The sequence below is a fragment of the Centruroides sculpturatus genome, unplaced genomic scaffold (assembly GCF_000671375.1).
Source record: "Centruroides sculpturatus isolate CEXI.00-Female unplaced genomic scaffold, Cexi_2.0 scaffold232, whole genome shotgun sequence".
Classification (NCBI taxonomy): Eukaryota; Metazoa; Arthropoda; class Arachnida; order Scorpiones; family Buthidae; genus Centruroides; species Centruroides sculpturatus.
The window spans coordinates 702,535-723,121 of record NW_019384487.1 but is presented as its reverse complement, the minus strand read 5'-3'; the positions used below and the strand labels follow the sequence as shown (position 1 = coordinate 723,121).

The window sequence follows — 20,587 nt, the reverse complement described above, 5'->3', positions numbered from 1 at the left end:
ACTTTGTATGTTAAGGGTCATCAAGTGCCATTCAGGCAGACTCATCTTAGATTCGACTGGTGGAAAAAAGTAGAACAGGACATATTCTTATGAAAATAGCCAACGAAAAATTTTTTCGACTGTCTGCGTGCCCCGAAATAGTTATCTCCGCGATCTGCTCATATTAATATTTATAATATAACACTTACCACAATAAATTCTGGAGCTTGGTCAAGTGTACCTGCATAGAAAACATGGTGCATTATAATTTATTATGAGTTATATGAATATTTTTTCAATGTAAATAATGCTTGTATAATTTAATACTAAGTGTATTATAACATAATGAATTTTTTTTTTTTGAAGAAATGTTATAAAATCATCAAATATGTATTTATAATTTGAATAATTAAATACATGATATGATATAATTATACATAATATGAATATTATGTATAAATATGATATCATGTATTTAATTAAAACCAAAACCATAATGAATTTATTCATAGAAACCCTTGTAAAATTTTTAAAAAATATTTTGTGATTTAAATTTTTTTATTTCAGAAATTTCATCATTTCACATTTAGGACAATTAAAAACAGTTTTTCCAAATGCTTATATTTTTCAGCAAGAGAAAGATAAGAATTCTATTAACAGTGAGCTTTCACATAATAATAATTATCAGTTAACAATATCACCAAATATTTCAATCAGTTCATCTTCTAAGCCAGATTCACTACCTTCATTATCTATTTTTACATCAAATGGATTAGCAAACCATTTGGGAACATGTATATTTTCCGAGTCTTCGAAACGTTCTTTAAAGTCTTCTCTTAATTTATCAAGATTGTGGTTGATGCACTACTTAATTTGAGTGTTCGTTGATTTATAAAATAACCGAAGCTTTATATCTCACCAGTAAATTTATTTACAATTATGTACAGTACTAGATTTTGTTTTACACTTATTAAGTAAAGCTCCGGTTACAAGCATGCATCGGTACAGAACATTCACTTGTCGCGAGTAGTGTAGCCGAGAGAGAGAAAAAGAATATGGCGGACGGACTGCACATGTTTTTTAATAGCTCCATCTGGATTTTCAGATGCAGCGCTAGGTTGCAATTATTCGGCCGACACAAAGATGTTTAATATATATCTTCAAATCACAGTCGGAAATCTTTTCATTTTCTTTTAGTACTTTAGTTTGAAAAATATTTAAAATCGGATCGTGCCAGTGAAGATTTAAATAGCTCCATTTTTACTCGAAAGGCCATTATGATTGTTCGAGCTTGAACAATTGGTACGTTTTTTCTTTGCAAACGCTTCTGTACATTAATATAAAAAATTGCTCTGGGCTTGAAGAGTTAAGTTTCGAATAAAGGTCTGCCAAATATAACAGATGGTTTAACTGGTCACATAGTGATGGATGCACATTCCTAAGAAACTCTTCAGCTGAGTCGTACAAGTCAACAACTCTCTGCAAACTATCACCTCTTGACAACCACCTTACCTCAGTGTGCAAAAGTAATTGGTTAAAAGTTTCATCATTTTCTTCATATAACTTAGCAAACAGTCTGGAACTGAGAGGATGAGCTTTAATTTCATTTATTGACCTGATGCACACTTTTAGAGTATCATGAAGTTCGCCACTCAGTTTTTTGGCTACAAGATACTGCCTGTGTAGGACACAGTAAACAGTATGCACAGTACTTTAAGAATCTTTTCTTTCAGAAAGACGAAAAATCCTCAATGGCCTACCATAGCAGGTGCACCGTCAGTAGCTACTGCAGTAATATTCCCGAAAGAAATGCTATGCTTGTTCAAATAATCTTGCAAACATTAAAAAATATTGTCTCACCTTTTGAATCAGTTTCAAGATACTTAGCAAATAGAAATTCATCAACAGTGTCATTCAGGGATGGGCTATGAAACCTAACATAAGCCATGAGAAGATTTGGACTTCCAAAGTTGATTCATGAAGTTGAATAGCAAATTTACAATGCTGGATCTCAGAAGTCAGTTGTTTCCACATCATTCACCATTTCCTCGATACGTCGTTGCACAGTATTTATACTTAATGGTAGTTGAGAGTCTTTCTTCATAACATTTTCAATTACATATTTTATAGCTGGTATTATAATCTCTTCAATAGTATACGATTTGCCTTTCTTTGCAATATTAAGAGAGATGCGTAGGATGTCTTCAGCCCTCCTTCTCTCTCAACATTAGCAGATGACTTCAAGTATGTACTCAAATTTATTTTGAAATATTCAAAATCTTTGTGTTTCTAATCAAAATGGATCCTTTCCAAGTGTTCTCTCATTTTCGCCGGCTTCATAGCATCATTGCTGAAATGTTTTTTTTTTTTTTTTTACATAATAAGCACATAGGAATAGTTTCATTAGCAAACGATGGCACAAAACCATATTTCAAATACTCCTGTGAATATTGCCTGCATTTCTTCTTAGCATTGTTGCCGACATTGTGGGTATTAAAATCAAATTTTTAATATGAAAAACACAATACGTTTTGCAGCACAACAAAACAGCAGCATTAAGTTCGTTTAACCGACCTTAGGCGAACTTAATTCTTCCACCTAAACTCTATCTTTTTATATGGATTGAAGATAGCGCTGATTGATCAATCAACGCTATCTTCGATCCGCAGGTGGTCCGATGCTCGGCGGCCAATCACCTATTTTGCTTTGAAAACTAACGGTCGTTTCTCGATCCGAGTTTCTATGTCGACAATCGTTGCTCGTTTGAAAAAGAGAAAAAGCGCGGAAAACGTACGTCCAGACGATTCCATCCCGACACCACCTTTTGCTAACAATAGATATTTAGAATTAGAAAGAATTATAATTCTTATAAACATGAAGGAAGATAGACTTAACAGCTATTTTAGATTTATTTCAATGTATGTACTCTCTAACATCGCGTTTGGAAATGATCTCATATAGTTAACATAAAGAAATAAAACATAACGGATTGAATTGTGGAGAGAAACAACTTTCTCATTTATAATTGTATCACATACATTCGCGTCATAAATATTTTTTCCTTATATAACTTATAGTAATTAACAATCTCTAGAATATTTAAAATAAATGTACTTACCAAAGGTTTTAATTGCTTGACTAGAAATGATGATTATTTAAACCTGACAATAAGCTTAAACAGGTGTCTTCTACTCTGGCTTATAGTATAGGTCTGCTTCTACATGTGGGTGGTGCATCCGGCATGACATGTTTTTAGAAGTGAGAATGGATCATCGAGGTGATTGGCCACTTTTAAATCGAATTTTCTATTAGCATAATGTAAAGTTAAATTAATAATGACTTCTTAAAACACACCCAATTGACAGATGGAACGTGTCTCCTGATCAGTGTGGCATGAATCGTTTACAATAGATGTTAAAAGCTTCATTAATTAAAATTACAAGCAAAATGTTTTGATGTATATCATGTTTCTAGATGTGTAATATTTTGGATCAGCATTACATATTATTTCTAAATAAATTAAAAACACAATTATTTTTTTTGTGCTAATCAAAAATGCTTATAAAGTATTTTGCTACTTATGAATTAATTAACGAGATAGCTTAATTGAAGGAATATCTGATTATTAAGATTTACACAAAAGATCAATCTAATAAGGCATCTTCAAATTCATACGGGAGAGAAACCATATAACTCCGATTATTGTTTACAAAAGTTTGCTTACAAATACAGTTTAAATTCTCACATGAATTATCATAACAAAGAAATTCTTAATTAATATAAATATTGTATAAGTTTGAAATTTGAAAGAAATAATATACGTAATTTCCAACCTTGCTGTTTATTCATTTTCTATGACTTTCAGCTTTTCTACCTGACAATATAACAAATTTAAAAATTATAGTGTAAAAAAAGAATTTTATTCCAACGGAACTCGAAACAACAACCCTGTCAACATGAAACTAACGCTCCAAACCACACTACTGGCCACATGGTCAACAATGTAAATTATATAGGTGTTAACTGATTGTGAAGTGACTTCAACGTCATGCTGTTATTCGTAAGCACGTGATGGTCCACGTAGTTATATGCTAATTTCTTAGATACTTATATGTGTGAGATCACAATAAATACACGTATAAAGTCAGTTTTAATGTCGGATATACAGAATATACAACTAATGCAATTAAAAAATTAAGTGCTCCTACGGACAGGCGGTGACGTCAAAGTCATGTGGCATCTGCAGCCAATTACCGTGATGATTCATTTTTACTTCTAAGCGCGTGTTGCCTCCATTTTTCGACGTCATACTCGGGAGTTCAGAGCAGAAACGAGCCGAAGAAATGACGGATCGAGAGGTGCCGAGTCCGTAAGTAATTGTATTGTTTTCTGTTTTTAACGTTTCCACGTGTGTGGGCGCAGAATAATTTTACATGTTATTTTAATTTTTGCCATTAACTATCGTATGCGCCTCTTTTATAAAAAAAAAATTGAAAGGATTGTCTTACTGGAGACAATAAATAAGGAAAACTTCACAAAAAGCTTATTCCCTTGTGTAAATAAAAATCTGTTTACAATGTTCGATTCGAGAAATTGAACCCTAAAAGTGAGAGTCAAAGGGTTTAATTAGCTTAAAATTTCCCTTCTCTTAGTAAAATTATTTTCGGTCTTTAAAGTTTGAGTTAATAAGATTTGTTTACTTTTCGATATACAAATGATTAATACTCATTTTTTTGTACAAGATTTAATTCGGGTAGTTCAGTGTTTCTGACATGTAAATCGCGGATCCCTCAGTTTCATCAACTCGTAGGTGAAACGTTGAGTTCTAAAATTTAAAAGCGGTATTTATTTGTTTAAGGCAGTTAAATGAATGAAAGAAAATCAATTACATTTTGTACAGAGATTTGATTGAAATTAATTTGATGCCAATATTTTTAATAATATATTTTGTTTGTAATTATTCATATTAAGATCGAAATTTTTTAAAACAATAGACCTAATACGTGTTATAGTCGAACTTTATAAACGTTATTTGTTTAATGATTACAAGTTTCACATAAAAGAACCAAATAACATTACAGAGAAATTCACTTATTCGACCGGTTTATTATTTATCGGTCTACAAAGCATGAGAAATCATGTTCAGGATGAATATATAGGTATGAGTGTTAGGTTATACACTCCTTTCCCTTGTAAGGGACGAAACACCACATGATGACACCAGACATGGAATAGCCTCGAGCAATGTGACTCGACGCGCTAGTTATCAGATCTCTTTTTACTTCAGTTTGTAATGTAAACCTGTAACTGTGCTTTGTGTGAATGAGTGACACACACGAGGACAAAATTTAATTTTTACTTAATTACGGGACGTCGATGTCCCTTTATTTAGAACATACGAAATAAGTGTTTATGAAAAAAAGATCTAAAGTTTAACAAAGGACCGTCGATAATCCGTCGAAAACTATACACATACACAAAAATCTTTACATTAACAAAAGGTCACTTTGATATTAGTATTAATACTTATTATCAAATAATATCTATAATCTATTATACGAAGTGTCTCCTTTAAAATATGCAGGGATATCTTTATTCTGTTAACAAGATTGTATTTCAGGCTACGTTCCTCCTCACTCTACTGAAAGGCGTATCCCAAAATATAAATACTTCCCTGTTAATACAATAGAGATTTCTTTTCTTTTAAAAAATGCAGCGTTTGCTGGTACGATAGCTGTTAGGAAATAAAACATGATTATCGCAGAACCATCAAAACCCAAGAGGATAAGCTAATACAAAAACTTTAATAACTATTTTTAAAATATTGGTCATGTACAGTTTTTATTGATACACCATTGTCGGAAATCCTATAACTAACGTACAACAGACATGTTTGTGTGGGATTAGCAGTGGGCCACTGGGCTCATCCCAAATGACCACTTACTCTGCAACAGGTTGATAAAACCCGTTCTCGGTTTGTCGGATGGCTAGGAGAGCAAAAATTTGAGTGGGGAGTGCGTCTGTAAGTCGGCAGGTGTCCTTCGGAGACAGGTTTAAAAACTAAACAAGCATTTATTTATATAACTAAGCTAGGATACATAGGTTAAATGCGATTAAATAAGTTCACTATACAAAAGGGACGCTCTAATAGCTTTCCCGCTAGTCTGAGAGAGAGTTCACAAAGCTCTAAAAGTACAAATACCTCTCTGCGGATATGTCTAATATGCGTTCGTTGAATAGGTTCATTAATGGCGATGGAAGTTCAAATGGCTGCGGTTGGTCATATGTCCTTTCGGTCCGGAGTATGGAGACTAGTATATTACACATCTACCAAGTATGACTTCCGAGGGTCGCCTGGAGCTTTCGGGGACTCGAGCTTTTATACGTTATTCGTAGGAAATGAGTCACGTGATCGACTTCTGTTTACACTTACGGTGCATTACGATCAATTAAGTGTCAACTTTTCCACCTTAATGTGAAAACAATCGGTAACCTCCGATATATTTCTCACCAAGAGTGGGTTTTTCCTCGGAGTTGTTTACAAAGATTTTTCGGACCTCGGCGTAAAAATCGCGGATTTCACATTTGTTTGAAAGTAATAATAAATACCTTTTTGTTGTTCAGGGTTTCTTCGGGTGAGATACGAATCCAAAACGAAAAAATCGAAGAAATTATTATATCAGAAGCTCAGTTAAACAAAGTCCTGAACAGGCAATTGGAACATCATATTACAGATTTTGAAAATTTTAAAGTACTGTTTATGCCTTATCCAATAGAGATCATCAGACAATTCGTTACGTAAGTTTTTCACGTTACTTACCTTTCATTTAATTGCAATACTTTGTAATACGTTATAATTTATATTTTTTAAACAGTTATGTACAGACGGACGATCCCGGATTGACATCTATTACACACGCATTCGATCTCTATAAATTGAGTTTAAGATACGAGTTAGGTAATTTAAGAAAGAAATGCAGATTATTTATCATTCGGGAAATAAAACTGGATACCGTCTGTTCAATTCACGATTTTGCACGTGAGATCGGTGATCTGCTCATAACTTATTATTGCTGGCGAGCTTTCGACAAACACAGAGGAAAACTATTTACAACAGTCGACTTTAAGTGCTGTAAAATTGCAACAATTGATAGACTGCTATCTCGAGCGTTATATGAATCTGTCAGTGAATTGCTTTTACTACACGCCGTGTATCAGTGGAGCATAGAAGAAGCTAAAAGAAAACAGGGCGCAGACAACTTCCATTCGATGAATGAAGAATCGAAAAGAAACTTAATAAGAAATGTTATGAAGCCAATTATTGGAAAAGTTAGATTTCTTGCCATGAATGAAGAAGAATTGCAATCTTGTGTTTTTAAAATGAACTTGTTAAGCGAAGTAGAAAAGAGTCACATCTGGCATGCTTTTAAGTATAATTATTATTCCTTGTATCCCAGTTACTTCAGTCGAGAAACAAAAACCAGAAGCAGAATAAATTATTGGAACTTGTTCTCGTACATAAATCGTGGATATCCTTTTATGATCGCAAACGGAGAGATGAAAGGTTACATATATTTTAGCAGCGAAGTAGTTGTGAGAGAAGATTGTTACGTCACGGCTCTTCGATTTCCGGTGAAGCTTGCCGAAAGTTTTTCAATGTGCGTATACGCCTATGTTAACAATTTGGACAACGACTATTTTTCGTTTAAAACCGTTTGCAATCCACTGGGAGTAGCAAATCTGCAAACGAATTTGTATGTAGAAAAATATTGGTCAATTCGTTTATTTGCTTACTTTTTCCACGCTGAAAATGTTCAACCCGATATCGAGTTTTCACCTGAACTGAGTTACTTTGTGAGCGACGAAGGAACAAATGCAAGGAAATTTGAAGACAAATTTCTAATCGGTGACAGAAACCTTGTGAATAATATTTACTTTTTGGTTGATTTATACTTTTGAAGTGAAAAGTTTCCTTGGAAAAAAGTGAAATCTAAACGAAAAGGTAACGGAAAGTTAAATTCGAATATGATTATTTCTTACTGTATCGCGGTAAAATTTTCGCAAAGTGTAAATGGAATAACGATTTGTATTGGGATAAGAGAAAACAAAATTTAAAGTGTTTATTAATGTAATTTTTCTTTCTGAAATGTAAATTGTCATTAGTCGATTTGTTTATAATTCAAAATTTAGTATTTACAAATATATCATCGTCAAGAACGTTTATAATTGTCATAATTTGAATGATAATTTCGTGCGTGATTTTTATTTTTTTATTGAAGTAGATGTTCGAGAAAGAAATATAATTACAATGTTACAGCATTAATCTTATCTTTCTTCATGTTAATGACGATACAAATATGAAAACTTGAGAAGAATTTTTGTGGCAATAAGAAATTCTCTTATATATATTTTTATGTAAATTTTAAATACAGATAATGAAATTTTTAATTTATAAATAATACATTTTTGAAGTTATATTGAATTATTCCAACAGAAATTTTTATATTTAAATTAGTACTATTTCTGTGATTTGAAATTTATGTTAATTACCAGAGGTTATTCAATTATCTCCAATTCAATTTTCTAAAAAATGAACAAATTAATTTTCTGTTATTTAATATTAAATTCATGAATAAAATTTCAATATAAATATTAGAATAGCTGTAAATTACTTTTTTCAAAAATATTCAATTGCACAGAACATGATTACGTTGGTGTCCCCGCTAAGAAAAACCCAAAATTTAATATTTCGTATAAAGCGCGCAATATAAATTTAATATAAATTAACTGATTTGTAAAATGTTTTCAATTGTTTTGTTGTTTAAATCATATATATTTATGGTTTTCTAGGGGAGGTAAAGGGCTGCTGTACTTTTAACACTCCTTTTCAGAGAAGCGAATAAGTGGACCTCTTTTTTGTATCAATTATACAGCAACCGGATATTCAAAAACAAGATAGTACGTATTACTTTTAAAAAATCAATTTTTCAAAAATATTTCCTCAAAATTGATGAAAAACTTTATGGGTTAATTGTACATAAATAACCCCCGTTTTTTTTGCCTGGACCGCATTTAATCAGAGACAAAGCTTTTATTCGTATTCTTTATTTATTTTCTATGCATTTCGGGTGCAATATTTTTTTGTAATTTGCATCCCTCTTCAGGAGTTTTACATTTCTATAAATTTGGTAAATTTAATTATTACAACGGTAAATTACTACAATAGTTATACAATGGTTAACTAACCTGTTTTAAGTTTTAGATCGACATCTGCCCAGTGTTGATGTTATGTCCCCTAAGGCATTTTTAGACCGTTTCCCCCTCTTTTTGTTTTCTTTCCCTTTAGCTCCTCCCATTTCCTCCCACACGTCGTCAACCTCCATTCCATCATTTAGGTTTATGGTTTTGTTTTTATTAATGATTTCGAAGTGCTCTTTGAATTTTCTTAGATAAATATCTTTTTCTTTATGAATAATTTTTATACTTTTTTCGTTTATTGTGCATCCAAATTCCTTACAGTGATTTGTCCACGGTGATTGGTTATAATTAAGTCTAATTGCTGCTTTATGTTCTTTAATTCTGGTACCGAGTTGTCTTCCTGTTTCGCCAATGTATATTGCTGGGTTCTTACATGTGCATTTTATTTCGTATATGACACCTGCTTGGTTTAGTATTTCGTTATTTTTTAACTTATTGGTGTTGATGTTGTTTTTAATTTTATTTTTTAATTTGGCTGCTAGTGTAACACCATGCTTACTGAAAATTTTTTTGTATTTTTCAAATGTTCCCTTGATATAGGGGAACGACGTATATGTGGTGTTCTCATTCTTATTTTTAACGTTGAATCTGTTTTTCTTAAATGCATTTATCCACTTTTTAAGTAATCTGCTTGGATAGTCGTTCAATATGAAGGTATTTATTAGTTCATTTTTTTGTTTTTCTCTTTCTTCTGCCTTAGATGTTCTGTTCCAAATTTTAGTTATTGCTGTTATAAATATGTTTCTTTTTACTGTAATAGGACTGTACGACTTATAGTTAAGGATTTTGTCTGTATTACTGCTTTTTTTGTAAGGCTTTATATTGAGTGAGTTTTTTCCACGGTTTAAAGTTATATCTAGGTAGTTAATTTCATTTTTATTTTCTGTTTCACATTCATACTTAATGGTATTGCTTAGCGTGTTTGCGTAGTTGTATATTATATTTCCGCTAGTTATTTCATTGTCGTATATTACTATGATATCGTCCACATATCTAGCCATAAATATTATTCCGTTTAGTTTTGCCAGTTTTTTATCTATTTCTTTCATGCATATTTCTGCCAGTTTTGGTCCGATTATTGTCCCCATGCTAATACCATTTTTTTGTCTATATATTTTTTCATCTATATGGAAATAATTGTTTTTAAAGCTGTATTTTATTAACTCCAGTAGCCAGTTATGTATTTCTAGGTTGCGTAGGCTTTTTTCAATTAATTCCCATTTTATTGACGGGTACATAGAGATTATGTCTAGACTTAGTAGCCTATACGTCGGTTTCATTTTAATTCTCATCAGTTTTCTTATTAATTCGTCAGTGTTTTTTATTGAATAATCTGAATATGGTATTATTTTAAGTTTTTTCTTTATGAATAGTTCTAAATTAGATAGTATTGTGTTTTTAAAGTCTACTAACGGCCTGCATATATCTCCTGTTTTGTGTGTTTTTAGCCTTATTTTAAGTTGCGGTTTTCTGATATTGTTATAGTTTAGTATCTGTTTTTTCTCAGCTGGTGTTACCTTTCCTTGTTTATATAATTTTGTGATTTCTTTCTTCATCCATTTTTTTATTTCTTCTTTTGGTTCTTCTGTTAGTTCAACAAAGTCATTCGTTAACACTATTTCAGATTTTTTCTTTTTTTCCCATTCTTTATCCACTATGATGATTTGATTAGTTTTATCAGCTTTGATTATGTTAAGGTTATTATCCTTCAAGTATTTTTTTAGTGTTGCGCATTTTTTTGAATACTCTTTTCCGCCCCTATCTCTTAACATTATCTTCCCTATTTCATTGTTGCTTTTTAGTTTCTTTATGTCTTCTTTTATTTGATGTTTTAAATTACTTCTATTTTCTATTTTTATCTGATTTACCGCTTTGTCAATTTCGGATATTATATTAATTGCTTTATCGTTTAGTGGCATATTATATTCTAATCCTAGTTTTAGTATGTTAGTTATATTTGCTGGTATAGTTTTATTTGTCTTATTAACTATTAACTTACTTTCCCATTTTCTTTTTTCACTTGGCATTGGGTATCCGAATAGCTTTTTTAGTTTCTGGTCTTTTCTTTTTTTGTATTTCCAGTCGGTAGATTCTTTATTTGGTTCTGCATTTCCTTGTAATCTTCTTATTTGTCGTTTTAATATGAATAGTTTTTTAGTTTTGAATTTTATTGTAGCTTTTATTATTTGCCTCTCGATCTCCCATATATCTCTACGTTGTATGTTTGCTGAGATGGACTTGGGTAGGCTTAACGTATTCGGTGTGGATTCTTCTCTTAAGGAACATTTGAAATACTGTATGTCTATTTTGCACCTTGACTGAAGTTTTCTTAAATTATGGAGCTTTGTCTCTTTTTCCATGACGCTTATTATAATTATCTGCTATAAGTAATAGATATATATATATCCATGGTGCGGTTTACTTTATATTACTTTTAAAAAATCAATTTTTCAAAAATATTTCCTCAAAATTGATGAAAAACTTTATGGGTTAATTGTACATAATTTTGGGTACATAATTGTACCCAAATTGTACCCAAAATTGTACCCAAATAAATTGTACATAATTATGGGTTAATTGTACATAATTTGAAAAATTGATTTTTTAAAAGTAATATAAAGTAAACCGCACCATGGATATATACATATCTATTACTTATAGAAGACACTACATGTTAATTTTTCTTAGTTAACTAACTTCTCCACCATTTTGTATATTGGTATAGAAGACAGTGATTTCATAATCAACAGTTTTTGCATTAATTTTTATCCTTTAATACTCGTATTAAAAAATGCATGATTATAAAAGTCGTTCAAATTTTTTGTAGTAATTTCTATATTAAAATGTAAAAGAATAACTCTTCGTCAATTCTTATTTCGTTATTTTCCATTTTTTCCTTTATTTCCTTCAACAATATCCTGCAACGTTCATGCATAAATTAGCAATAATAACAGAATTCTGATCGTAATAAATTCAATTGTTAGAAGTTCTGTAAAGGAATTTTTTCTTAAATGTCCATCCTAAGAGTCATCAAGTGCCATTCAGGCAGACCCATCTTTAGATGCGACTGGTGGAAAAGAATAGAACCCGACATATTTCCAACCAAAAATTTCTGTAGTTCGACTGTCTGAGTGCCCCGAAATAGTTATCTCGGCGATCCGCTCATATTAATATTTATAGGATTACACTTACCTCAATAAATTCTGGAGCTTGGTCAAGTGTATCTGCATCTACATCCTAAAAATTCAAATTTATATATTTACTAGCTTCTTGGCGTTACCCGGAATTATTAAAGAAAAGTTTAAAACATAATAAATTATTAATTTTACGAAAATTCTGTTTAAAAAGAAAAATATCCGAGTCCTTACATGTAGTAATTTGACTTTAATATTAGAAACGGAAAAACAATACTTTTCACAGTATAACCTGGAAATGTAAAGATGCTTTTAGGAAGTCTTCGGAGTACATTAATTAATATTTGATCCATATTGAATAAGTTGTGACGGCCCAGTTCATGACTCATTTTATGAACATTATCAGTACGTCTAAAACTACGTGGGAATTATGTCCTTAGAAAAAGCGAGTTTGATAATAAGAAATTATTAGAGTTAAGAAAGTACTATTTAGAAATGAAACTACCCGAGTTGTTAGATGTAAACAATTAATTACTTATATAGTTTGTATGGTGTAACACTTTCCACCTGGGCATATGAGTGCTATTTACTAATGATGCAGTAATGATACAGAGCGCTTATTAGATCAATTTTGAATACAGATATGAGCAAGGAACTGTCCATTTGTTGTTCACTTTTATTTCAGTATAATGTGTTACCGATAAAGCTCGAAAGACGTTAATGTGTACATTACCTAGCTAATCTGCAGATTAACTAGGGTGATCCCGTGAAAGTTGTGAAAATTGTTGCATTTTTCAAATTACCTAGGTCATGTGCAGAGTATCTAGGTAATCCGCACATTACCTACTAGGCACTCGGTAAAGTNATTTAATTCGGGTAGTTCAGTGTTTCTGACATGTAAATCGCGGATCCCTCAGTTTCATCAACTCGTAGGTGAAACGTTGAGTTCTAAAATTTAAAAGCGGTATTTATTTGTTTAAGGCAGTTAAATGAATGAAAGAAAATCAATTACATTTTGTACAGAGATTTGATTGAAATTAATTTGATGCCAATATTTTTAGTAATATATTTTGTTTGTAATTATTCATATTAAGATCGAAATTTTTTAAAACAATAGACCTAATACGTGTTATAGTCGAACTTTATAAACGTTATTTGTTTAATGATTACAAGTTTCACATAAAAGAACCAAATAACATTACAGAGAAATTCACTTATTCGACCGGTTTATTATTTATCGGTCTACAAAGCATGAGAAATCATGTTCAGGATGAATATATAGGTATGAGTGTTAGGTTATACACTCCTTTCCCTTGTAAGGGACGAAACACCACATGATGACACCAGACATGGAATAGCCTCGAGCAATGTGACTCGACGCGCTAGTTATCAGATCTCTTTTTACTTCAGTTTGTAATGTAAACCTGTAACTGTGCTTTGTGTGAATGAGTGACACACACGAGGACAAAATTTAATTTTTACCTAATTACGGGACGTCGATGTCCCTTTATTTAGAACATACGAAATAAGTGTTTATGAAAAAAAGATCTAAAGTTTAACAAAGGACCGTCGATAATCCGTCGAAAACTATACACATACACAAAAATCTTTACATTAACAAAAGGTCACTTTGATATTAGTATTAATACTTATTATCAAATAATATCTATAATCTATTATACGAAGTGTCTCCTTTAAAATATGCAGGGATATCTTTATTCTGTTAACAAGATTGTATTTCAGGCTACGTTCCTCCTCACTCTACTGAAAGGCGTATCCCAAAATATAAATACTTCCCTGTTAATACAATAGAGATTTCTTTTCTTTTAAAAAATGCAGCGTTTGCTGGTACGATAGCTGTTAGGAAATAAAACATGATTATCGCAGAACCATCAAAACCCAAGAGGATAAGCTAATACAAAAACTTTAATAACTATTTTTAAAATATTGGTCATGTACAGTTTTTATTGATACACCATTGTCGGAAATCCTATAACTAACGTACAACAGACATGTTTGTGTGGGATTAGCAGTGGGCCACTGGGCTCATCCCAAATGACCACTTACTCTGCAACAGGTTGATAAAACCCGTTCTCGGTTTGTCGGATGGCTAGGAGAGCAAAAATTTGAGTGGGGAGTGCGTCTGTAAGTCGGCAGGTGTCCTTCGGAGACAGGTTTAAAAACTAAACAAGCATTTATTTATATAACTAAGCTAGGATACATAGGTTAAATGCGATTAAATAAGTTCACTATACAAAAGGGACGCTCTAATAGCTTTCCCGCTAGTCTGAGAGAGAGTTCACAAAGCTCTAAAAGTACAAATACCTCTCTGCGGATATGTCTAATATGCGTTCGTTGAATAGGTTCATTAATGGCGATGGAAGTTCAAATGGCTGCGGTTGGTCATATGTCCTTTCGGTCCGGAGTATGGAGACTAGTATATTACACATCTACCAAGTATGACTTCCGAGGGTCGCCTGGAGCTTTCGGGGACTCGAGCTTTTATACGTTATTCGTAGGAAATGAGTCACGTGATCGACTTCTGTTTACACTTACGGTGCATTACGATCAATTAAGTGTCAACTTTTCCACCTTAATGTGAAAACAATCGGTAACCTCCGATATATTTCTCACCAAGAGTGGGTTTTTCCTCGGAGTTGTTTACAAAGATTTTTCCGACCTCGGCGTAAAAATCGCGGATTTCACATTTGTTTGAAAGTAATAATAAATACCTTTTTGTTGTTCAGGGTTTCTTCGGGTGAGATACGAATCCAAAACGAAAAAATCGAAGAAATTATTATATCAGAAGCTCAGTTAAACAAAGTCCTGAACAGGCAATTGGAACATCATATTACAGATTTTGAAAATTTTAAAGTACTGTTTATGCCTTATCCAATAGAGATCATCAGACAATTCGTTACGTAAGTTTTTCACGTTACTTACCTTTCATTTAATTGCAATACTTTGTAATACGTTATAATTTATATTTTTTAAACAGTTATGTACAGACAGACGATCCCGGATTGACATCTATTACACACGCGTTCGATCTGTATCATCTGAGTTCAAGATACGAGTTAGAGAACTTAAGACTGAAATGCAGGTCATTTATCATTCGGAAAATAACACGGCAAACCGTCTGTTCAATTCACGATTTTGCACGTGAGATCGGTGATCTGCTCATAACTTATTATTGCTGGCGAGCTTTCGACAAACACAGAGGAAAACTATTTACAACAGTCGACTTTAAGTGCTGTAAAATTGCAACAATTGATAGACTGCTATCTCGAGCGTTATATGAATCTGTCAGTGAATTGCTTTTACTACACGCCGTGTATCAGTGGAGCATAGAAGAAGCTAAAAGAAAACAGGGCGCAGACAACTTCCATTCGATGAATGAAGAATCGAAAAGAAACTTAATAAGAAATGTTATGAAGCCAATTATTGGAAAAGTTAGATTTCTTGCCATGAATGAAGAAGAATTGCAATCTTGTGTTTTTAAAATGAACTTGTTAAGCGAAGTAGAAAAGAGTCACATCTGGCATGCTTTTAAGTATAATTATTATTCCTTGTATCCCAGTTACTTCAGTCGAGAAACAAAAACCAGAAGCAGAATAAATTATTGGAACTTGTTCTCGTACATAAATCGTGGATATCCTTNTCTGCACATTACCTAGGTAATTTGAGAAATAAAACAATTTTAGCAACTTTAACGGATCACCCTAGTTAATCTGCAGATTAGCTAGGTAATATACACATTAACGACTTTCGAGCTTTAGCGGAAACCTTTACATGAGGAAGAAAAGTCGCTACGACGGTCGTGTGAATATATTAATACTGTATAAATATTGTAAAAGTTTGACATTTGAAAGCAACCTTGCTGTTTTTATTCATTTTCTACGATTTACAATTTTTCTATCTGACAATATAAAAAATTAAAAAATTATATTGTAAAAAGAAAACCACATTTACTCCAACGGGACTCGAAACAACAACCGTATCAATACGAAACTAACACTCCCAGACCACTTTACAGGCCACAATGTCCATAACGTAAATTATAAAAGCTTTAATTGATTGTGAAGTGACTTCAACGTCATGCTGTTACTCGTAAGCACGTAATGGTCCAATTAGTTATATGCTAATTTCGTAGATACGTATATGTGAGATCATAATAAATACACGTATAAAGCCAGTTTTAATGTCGGATATACAGAATATACAAGTAACGCAATTAAAAAATTAAGTTCTTCTGCGGACAGGCGGTGACGTCAAAGTCATGTTGCATCTGCAACCAATTACCGTATAATTTCTTTCTACTGCTAAACGCGTATTGTCTCCGTTCTTCGACGTCACACTCGAGAGTTCAGTGCGGAAAGGAGCCGAAGAAATGGCGGATCGAGAGGTGCAGAGTCGGTAAGTAGTTGCATTCTTTTGTGTGTATAGCGCTTCTATATGTGTGGGCGCAAAATCATTTTACCTGTTTTGCAATTGACAATCGTATGTGTCTATTTTATAAAAAATTTAAGAAAGAAAGCGATGCTGTGCTGCTTTCGAGAGCTTAAAAAATAATGTGATAAATAATATAAGTTGATTTGGTTAATGTCCAGAGTCGTAAACTGTCATGGCGTCTCTTCTTGTTTTAGCCTCGAAACCGGACCGCTTTGGAGACGACGTGTCACGTGAAGACGCGATCGAATGGCGGCGGCTGCTGCGCCGCGATAAACAGGGAAAACCGACGCGCGGGTTAACGTCCGTATACGTAGACTCATGCGACTCATCTCTAATTCCGCAAAAAGAAAAGGAAACAGTGGAGACACACGTTCTAACCTAACCTAACCTATTCTAATAAGTTATCATAATTATTACCAATTATATTATTAGAATAGGTTAGGTTAGGTTAGAACGTGCGTCTCCACTGTTTCCTTTTGTTTGCTGGAATCAGCGGTGAGCCGTAATGACAGCCGCCGCCATTCCCTCGCGTCGTCAAGTGACACGTCGTCTCCGAAGCGGTCCGGTTTCGAGGCTAAAACAGGAAGACCCGCCATGACAGTTTACGACTCTGGACATTAACCGTTGATTTTCTGTCTGTTATTTGTACTTATTTCATCACATTTGTTCGGATCAAATGAACATTCTCTTACTGAATTTTTATATATAAATTTTCCTAAATACAGTATTTAAACTAAAAGTATTTACTTAAGAAAGTTTCAATTGTCTTACCGGAGACAATGACTAAGCAAAGTTTCACAAAAAGCTTATTTCCTTGTGTAAATAACCGTCTGTTTACAATGTTCGAACTGGACAAATAGACTCTTCCACTTTTAGGATTCAAAGAGTTTAAGTAGCTTCAAATTTCCCTTCTCTTGGTAAAATTATTTTCGGTCTTTAAAGTTTGAGTTAATACGCTGTGTTCACTTTTTAATATACAGATGATTAATACTCATTTTTTTCTACAAGATTTAATTCGGGTAGTTCAGTGTTTCTCAACATGTAAATCGCGGATCCCTCAGTTCCATTAACTACTAGGTGGGACGTTAAGTTCTAAAATGTAAAAGTGCTATTTATTTGTTTAATTTAAATTAAGGCAGATGAACGAATAAATTAATTAATTACATTTTGTACAAAGATTTGATTAAGATTAATTTGATGCGAATAATTTTACAATATATTTTGTTGGTAATTACTTACATTAAAATCGTTAAGTGTTTTCTTTTAACCTGTTTTAAAGAGGAATATTTAATAGACATTTCAAACACAATAAAAATGTTTTATTTAAAACAATAGATCTAGTACGTGTTACAGCAGTTATTTGTTCAATGATCAGAAGTTCCACATTAAATAACATTACAGAGAAATTCACTTTAACGACCGGTGTACAAAGCGTGAGAAATCATGTTCAGAATGAATATATAGGTAAGACAGTGTTACGTTATATACTCCTTTCCCTTGTAAGCGACGAGGAACCAAATGATGCCATTCGGCACGGAAATAATAAAATGGATAATTGCAGGAAATCGAAATTTTGGACTACCTATCACTATCAGTTATAACAGTACAGTATACAATGACCTATACACATAGATTTTCAGAATATGACAGGTTATAGAAAAATCAATTATTGTTCGTGAAGAATTACAAAACAATTCCACACGAATCCTGGATTATTTACATTTTATATAATGAAAACTGTACAGACAAATTTTTCTTTCTTTTTAATTTTATTAAAAATTCTAGTCTGGGAGTGATAGAAGACGTATCGACAAATTAACAAAAGGACCGTTGGTACTCGGTCAAAAACCATACACATACACAAAAATCTTTACATTAAAAAAGGTCACTTTCATATTAGTATTAATATCTATTGATAATCAAGTACTATCTCTGATCTANGACCGTTGGTACTCGGTCAGAAACCATACACATACACAAAAATCTTTACATTAAAAAAGGTCACATTCATATTAGTATTAATATCTATTGATAATCAAGTACTATCTCTGATCTATCATACAAATTGTCTCCTTTAAAATATGCAAAAATATCTTTATTCTATTAACAGGATTATCTATCATACTACTCCCCTCTTTAGTCTACTGAAGGATACATCCCGAAATACTTCCCTATTCATAGAATAGAGATGTCTTTTCTTTTAAAAATGCAGCGTTTTCTGGTACGATAGCTCCTAAAAAATAAAACTTGGATTTTGATGGTTTCGCGATAATCAAGGTAAGAAGCTAATACAAAAACTTTAATATCTATTTTTAAAATAGTCATGCATATATTGTTCATACACCATTGTCGGAAATACTACAACTACCGTACAGTACAACAGATATGTTTGTTTGAAAGTAATAATAAATACCTTTTTGTTGTTTAGGGTTTATTCGGGTGTGATACGAATCCAAAACGATGAAAACGAAGAAATTATTATTTCAGAAGCTCAGTTAAATACAGTCCTGAACAGGCAATTGGAACTTCTCATTACATATTTTGAAAATTCGAAAGTACTGTTTATGCCTTATCCAATCGAGATCATCAGACAATTCGTTACGTAAGTTTTTCACGATACTTAAATTTCATCTAATTGTAATACTTTCTAATAAATTATAATTTATATTTTTTAAACAGTTATGTACAGACAGACGATCCCGGATTGACATCTATTACACACGCGTTCGATCTGTATCATCTGAGTTCAAGATACGAGTTAGAGAACTTAAGACTGAAATGCAGGTCATTTATCATTCGGAAAATAACACGGCAAACCGTGTGTTCAATCCATGATTTTGCACGTGAGATCGGTGATATGTTCATAATTTATTTTTGCTGGGTAGCTTTTAACCAACACGGAAGAAGACTATTTACAACAGTCGACTTTAAGTGTTGTAAAATCGCAACAATTGATAGACTGCTATCTCGAGCGATATATGAATCTGTCAGTGAATTGCGTTTACTCCAAGCCGTGTATCACTGGAGCATAGAAGAAGTTAAAAGAATAATGGGTGAATACAGATTTCTTTCGATAAGTAAAGAATCGGAAAGGAATGCAATAAGAAGTGTTATGAAGCCATTTATTGGAAAAGTCAGATTTCTTGCCATGAATGAACGCCAATTGCAATCTTCTGTTTTTAGAATGAACTTGTTAAGCGAAGTAGAAAAGAGTCTTATCTGGCATGCTTTTAAGACTGGTAATTATTCCTATTATCCTAGTTACTTCAGTCGAGAAACAAAAACAAGAAGCGGAATAAATTATTGTAACTTGTTCTCGTACATAAATCGTGGAGTTTCTTTTATGGTAGCAAACAGAAAGATGGAAGGTTATATATATTTTAGTTGCGAAGTAGTTGTGAGGGAAGATTGTTACATCACGGCTCTTCAATTTCCGGTGAACCTTGGCGAAAGTTTTCCGATGTACGTACACGCGTATATTAACAATTTGAATAACGAATAGTTTTCGTTTGACACCGTTTGCAATCCACACGGAGTAGCGAATCTGCTAAGGAAGTTGTATCTAGAAAAATATTGGTCAATTCGTTTCTTTGCTTACTTTTTCAACGCTGAAAATGTCCAACCCGATATCGAGTTTTCACCTGAACTGAGTTACTTTGTGAGCGACGAAGGAACAGATGCCAGGAAATTTGAAGACGAAATTCTAACCTGTGACAGAAACCTTATGAATAATATTTACTTTTCGGTTGATTTATATTTTTGAA

The 20,587-nt window shown here is 32.5% G+C and overlaps 3 protein-coding genes and 1 pseudogene across 4 annotated transcripts in view; 2 read left to right on the top strand and 2 right to left on the bottom strand.

Moving 5' to 3' along the window:
- Positions 1-663: 663 nt before the first annotated feature.
- Positions 664-2,013, bottom strand: LOC111621645 (annotated as a pseudogene).
- A 2,245-nt stretch (positions 2,014-4,258) lies between these two features.
- LOC111621617 lies at positions 4,259-8,393 on the top strand. Its single transcript, XM_023363809.1, has 3 exons — positions 4,259-4,348; positions 6,604-6,777; positions 6,855-8,393. The coding sequence occupies exons 1-3, from the start codon at positions 4,323-4,325 to the stop codon at positions 7,936-7,938; spliced, it is 1,284 nt and encodes a 427-aa protein (XP_023219577.1). The 5' UTR covers positions 4,259-4,322; the 3' UTR covers positions 7,939-8,393.
- Positions 8,394-8,543: 150 nt separating this feature from the next.
- Positions 8,544-11,676, bottom strand: LOC111621644. Its single transcript, XM_023363854.1, has 2 exons — positions 10,138-11,676; positions 8,544-8,562 (listed from the first exon to the last, which is right to left on the bottom strand). The coding sequence occupies exons 1-2, from the start codon at positions 11,595-11,597 to the stop codon at positions 8,544-8,546; spliced, it is 1,479 nt and encodes a 492-aa protein (XP_023219622.1). The 5' UTR covers positions 11,598-11,676.
- A 4,904-nt stretch (positions 11,677-16,580) lies between these two features.
- LOC111621635 overlaps positions 16,581-20,587 on the top strand; it is a 39,317-nt gene continuing 35,310 nt past the window's right edge. Inside the window, exons 1-3 of one of the 2 annotated variants that reach the window (XM_023363847.1) lie at positions 16,581-16,787; positions 19,252-19,425; positions 19,503-20,577. In XM_023363847.1, coding sequence (XP_023219615.1) covers positions 16,762-16,787; positions 19,252-19,425; positions 19,503-20,325 — 1,023 coding nt within the window. In that variant the 5' untranslated portion in view covers positions 16,581-16,761 and the 3' untranslated portion in view covers positions 20,326-20,577. Of the gene's footprint in view, positions 16,788-19,251; positions 19,426-19,502; positions 20,578-20,587 lie in introns of those variants that run through there. The other variant, XM_023363846.1, reaches the window with a different exon arrangement.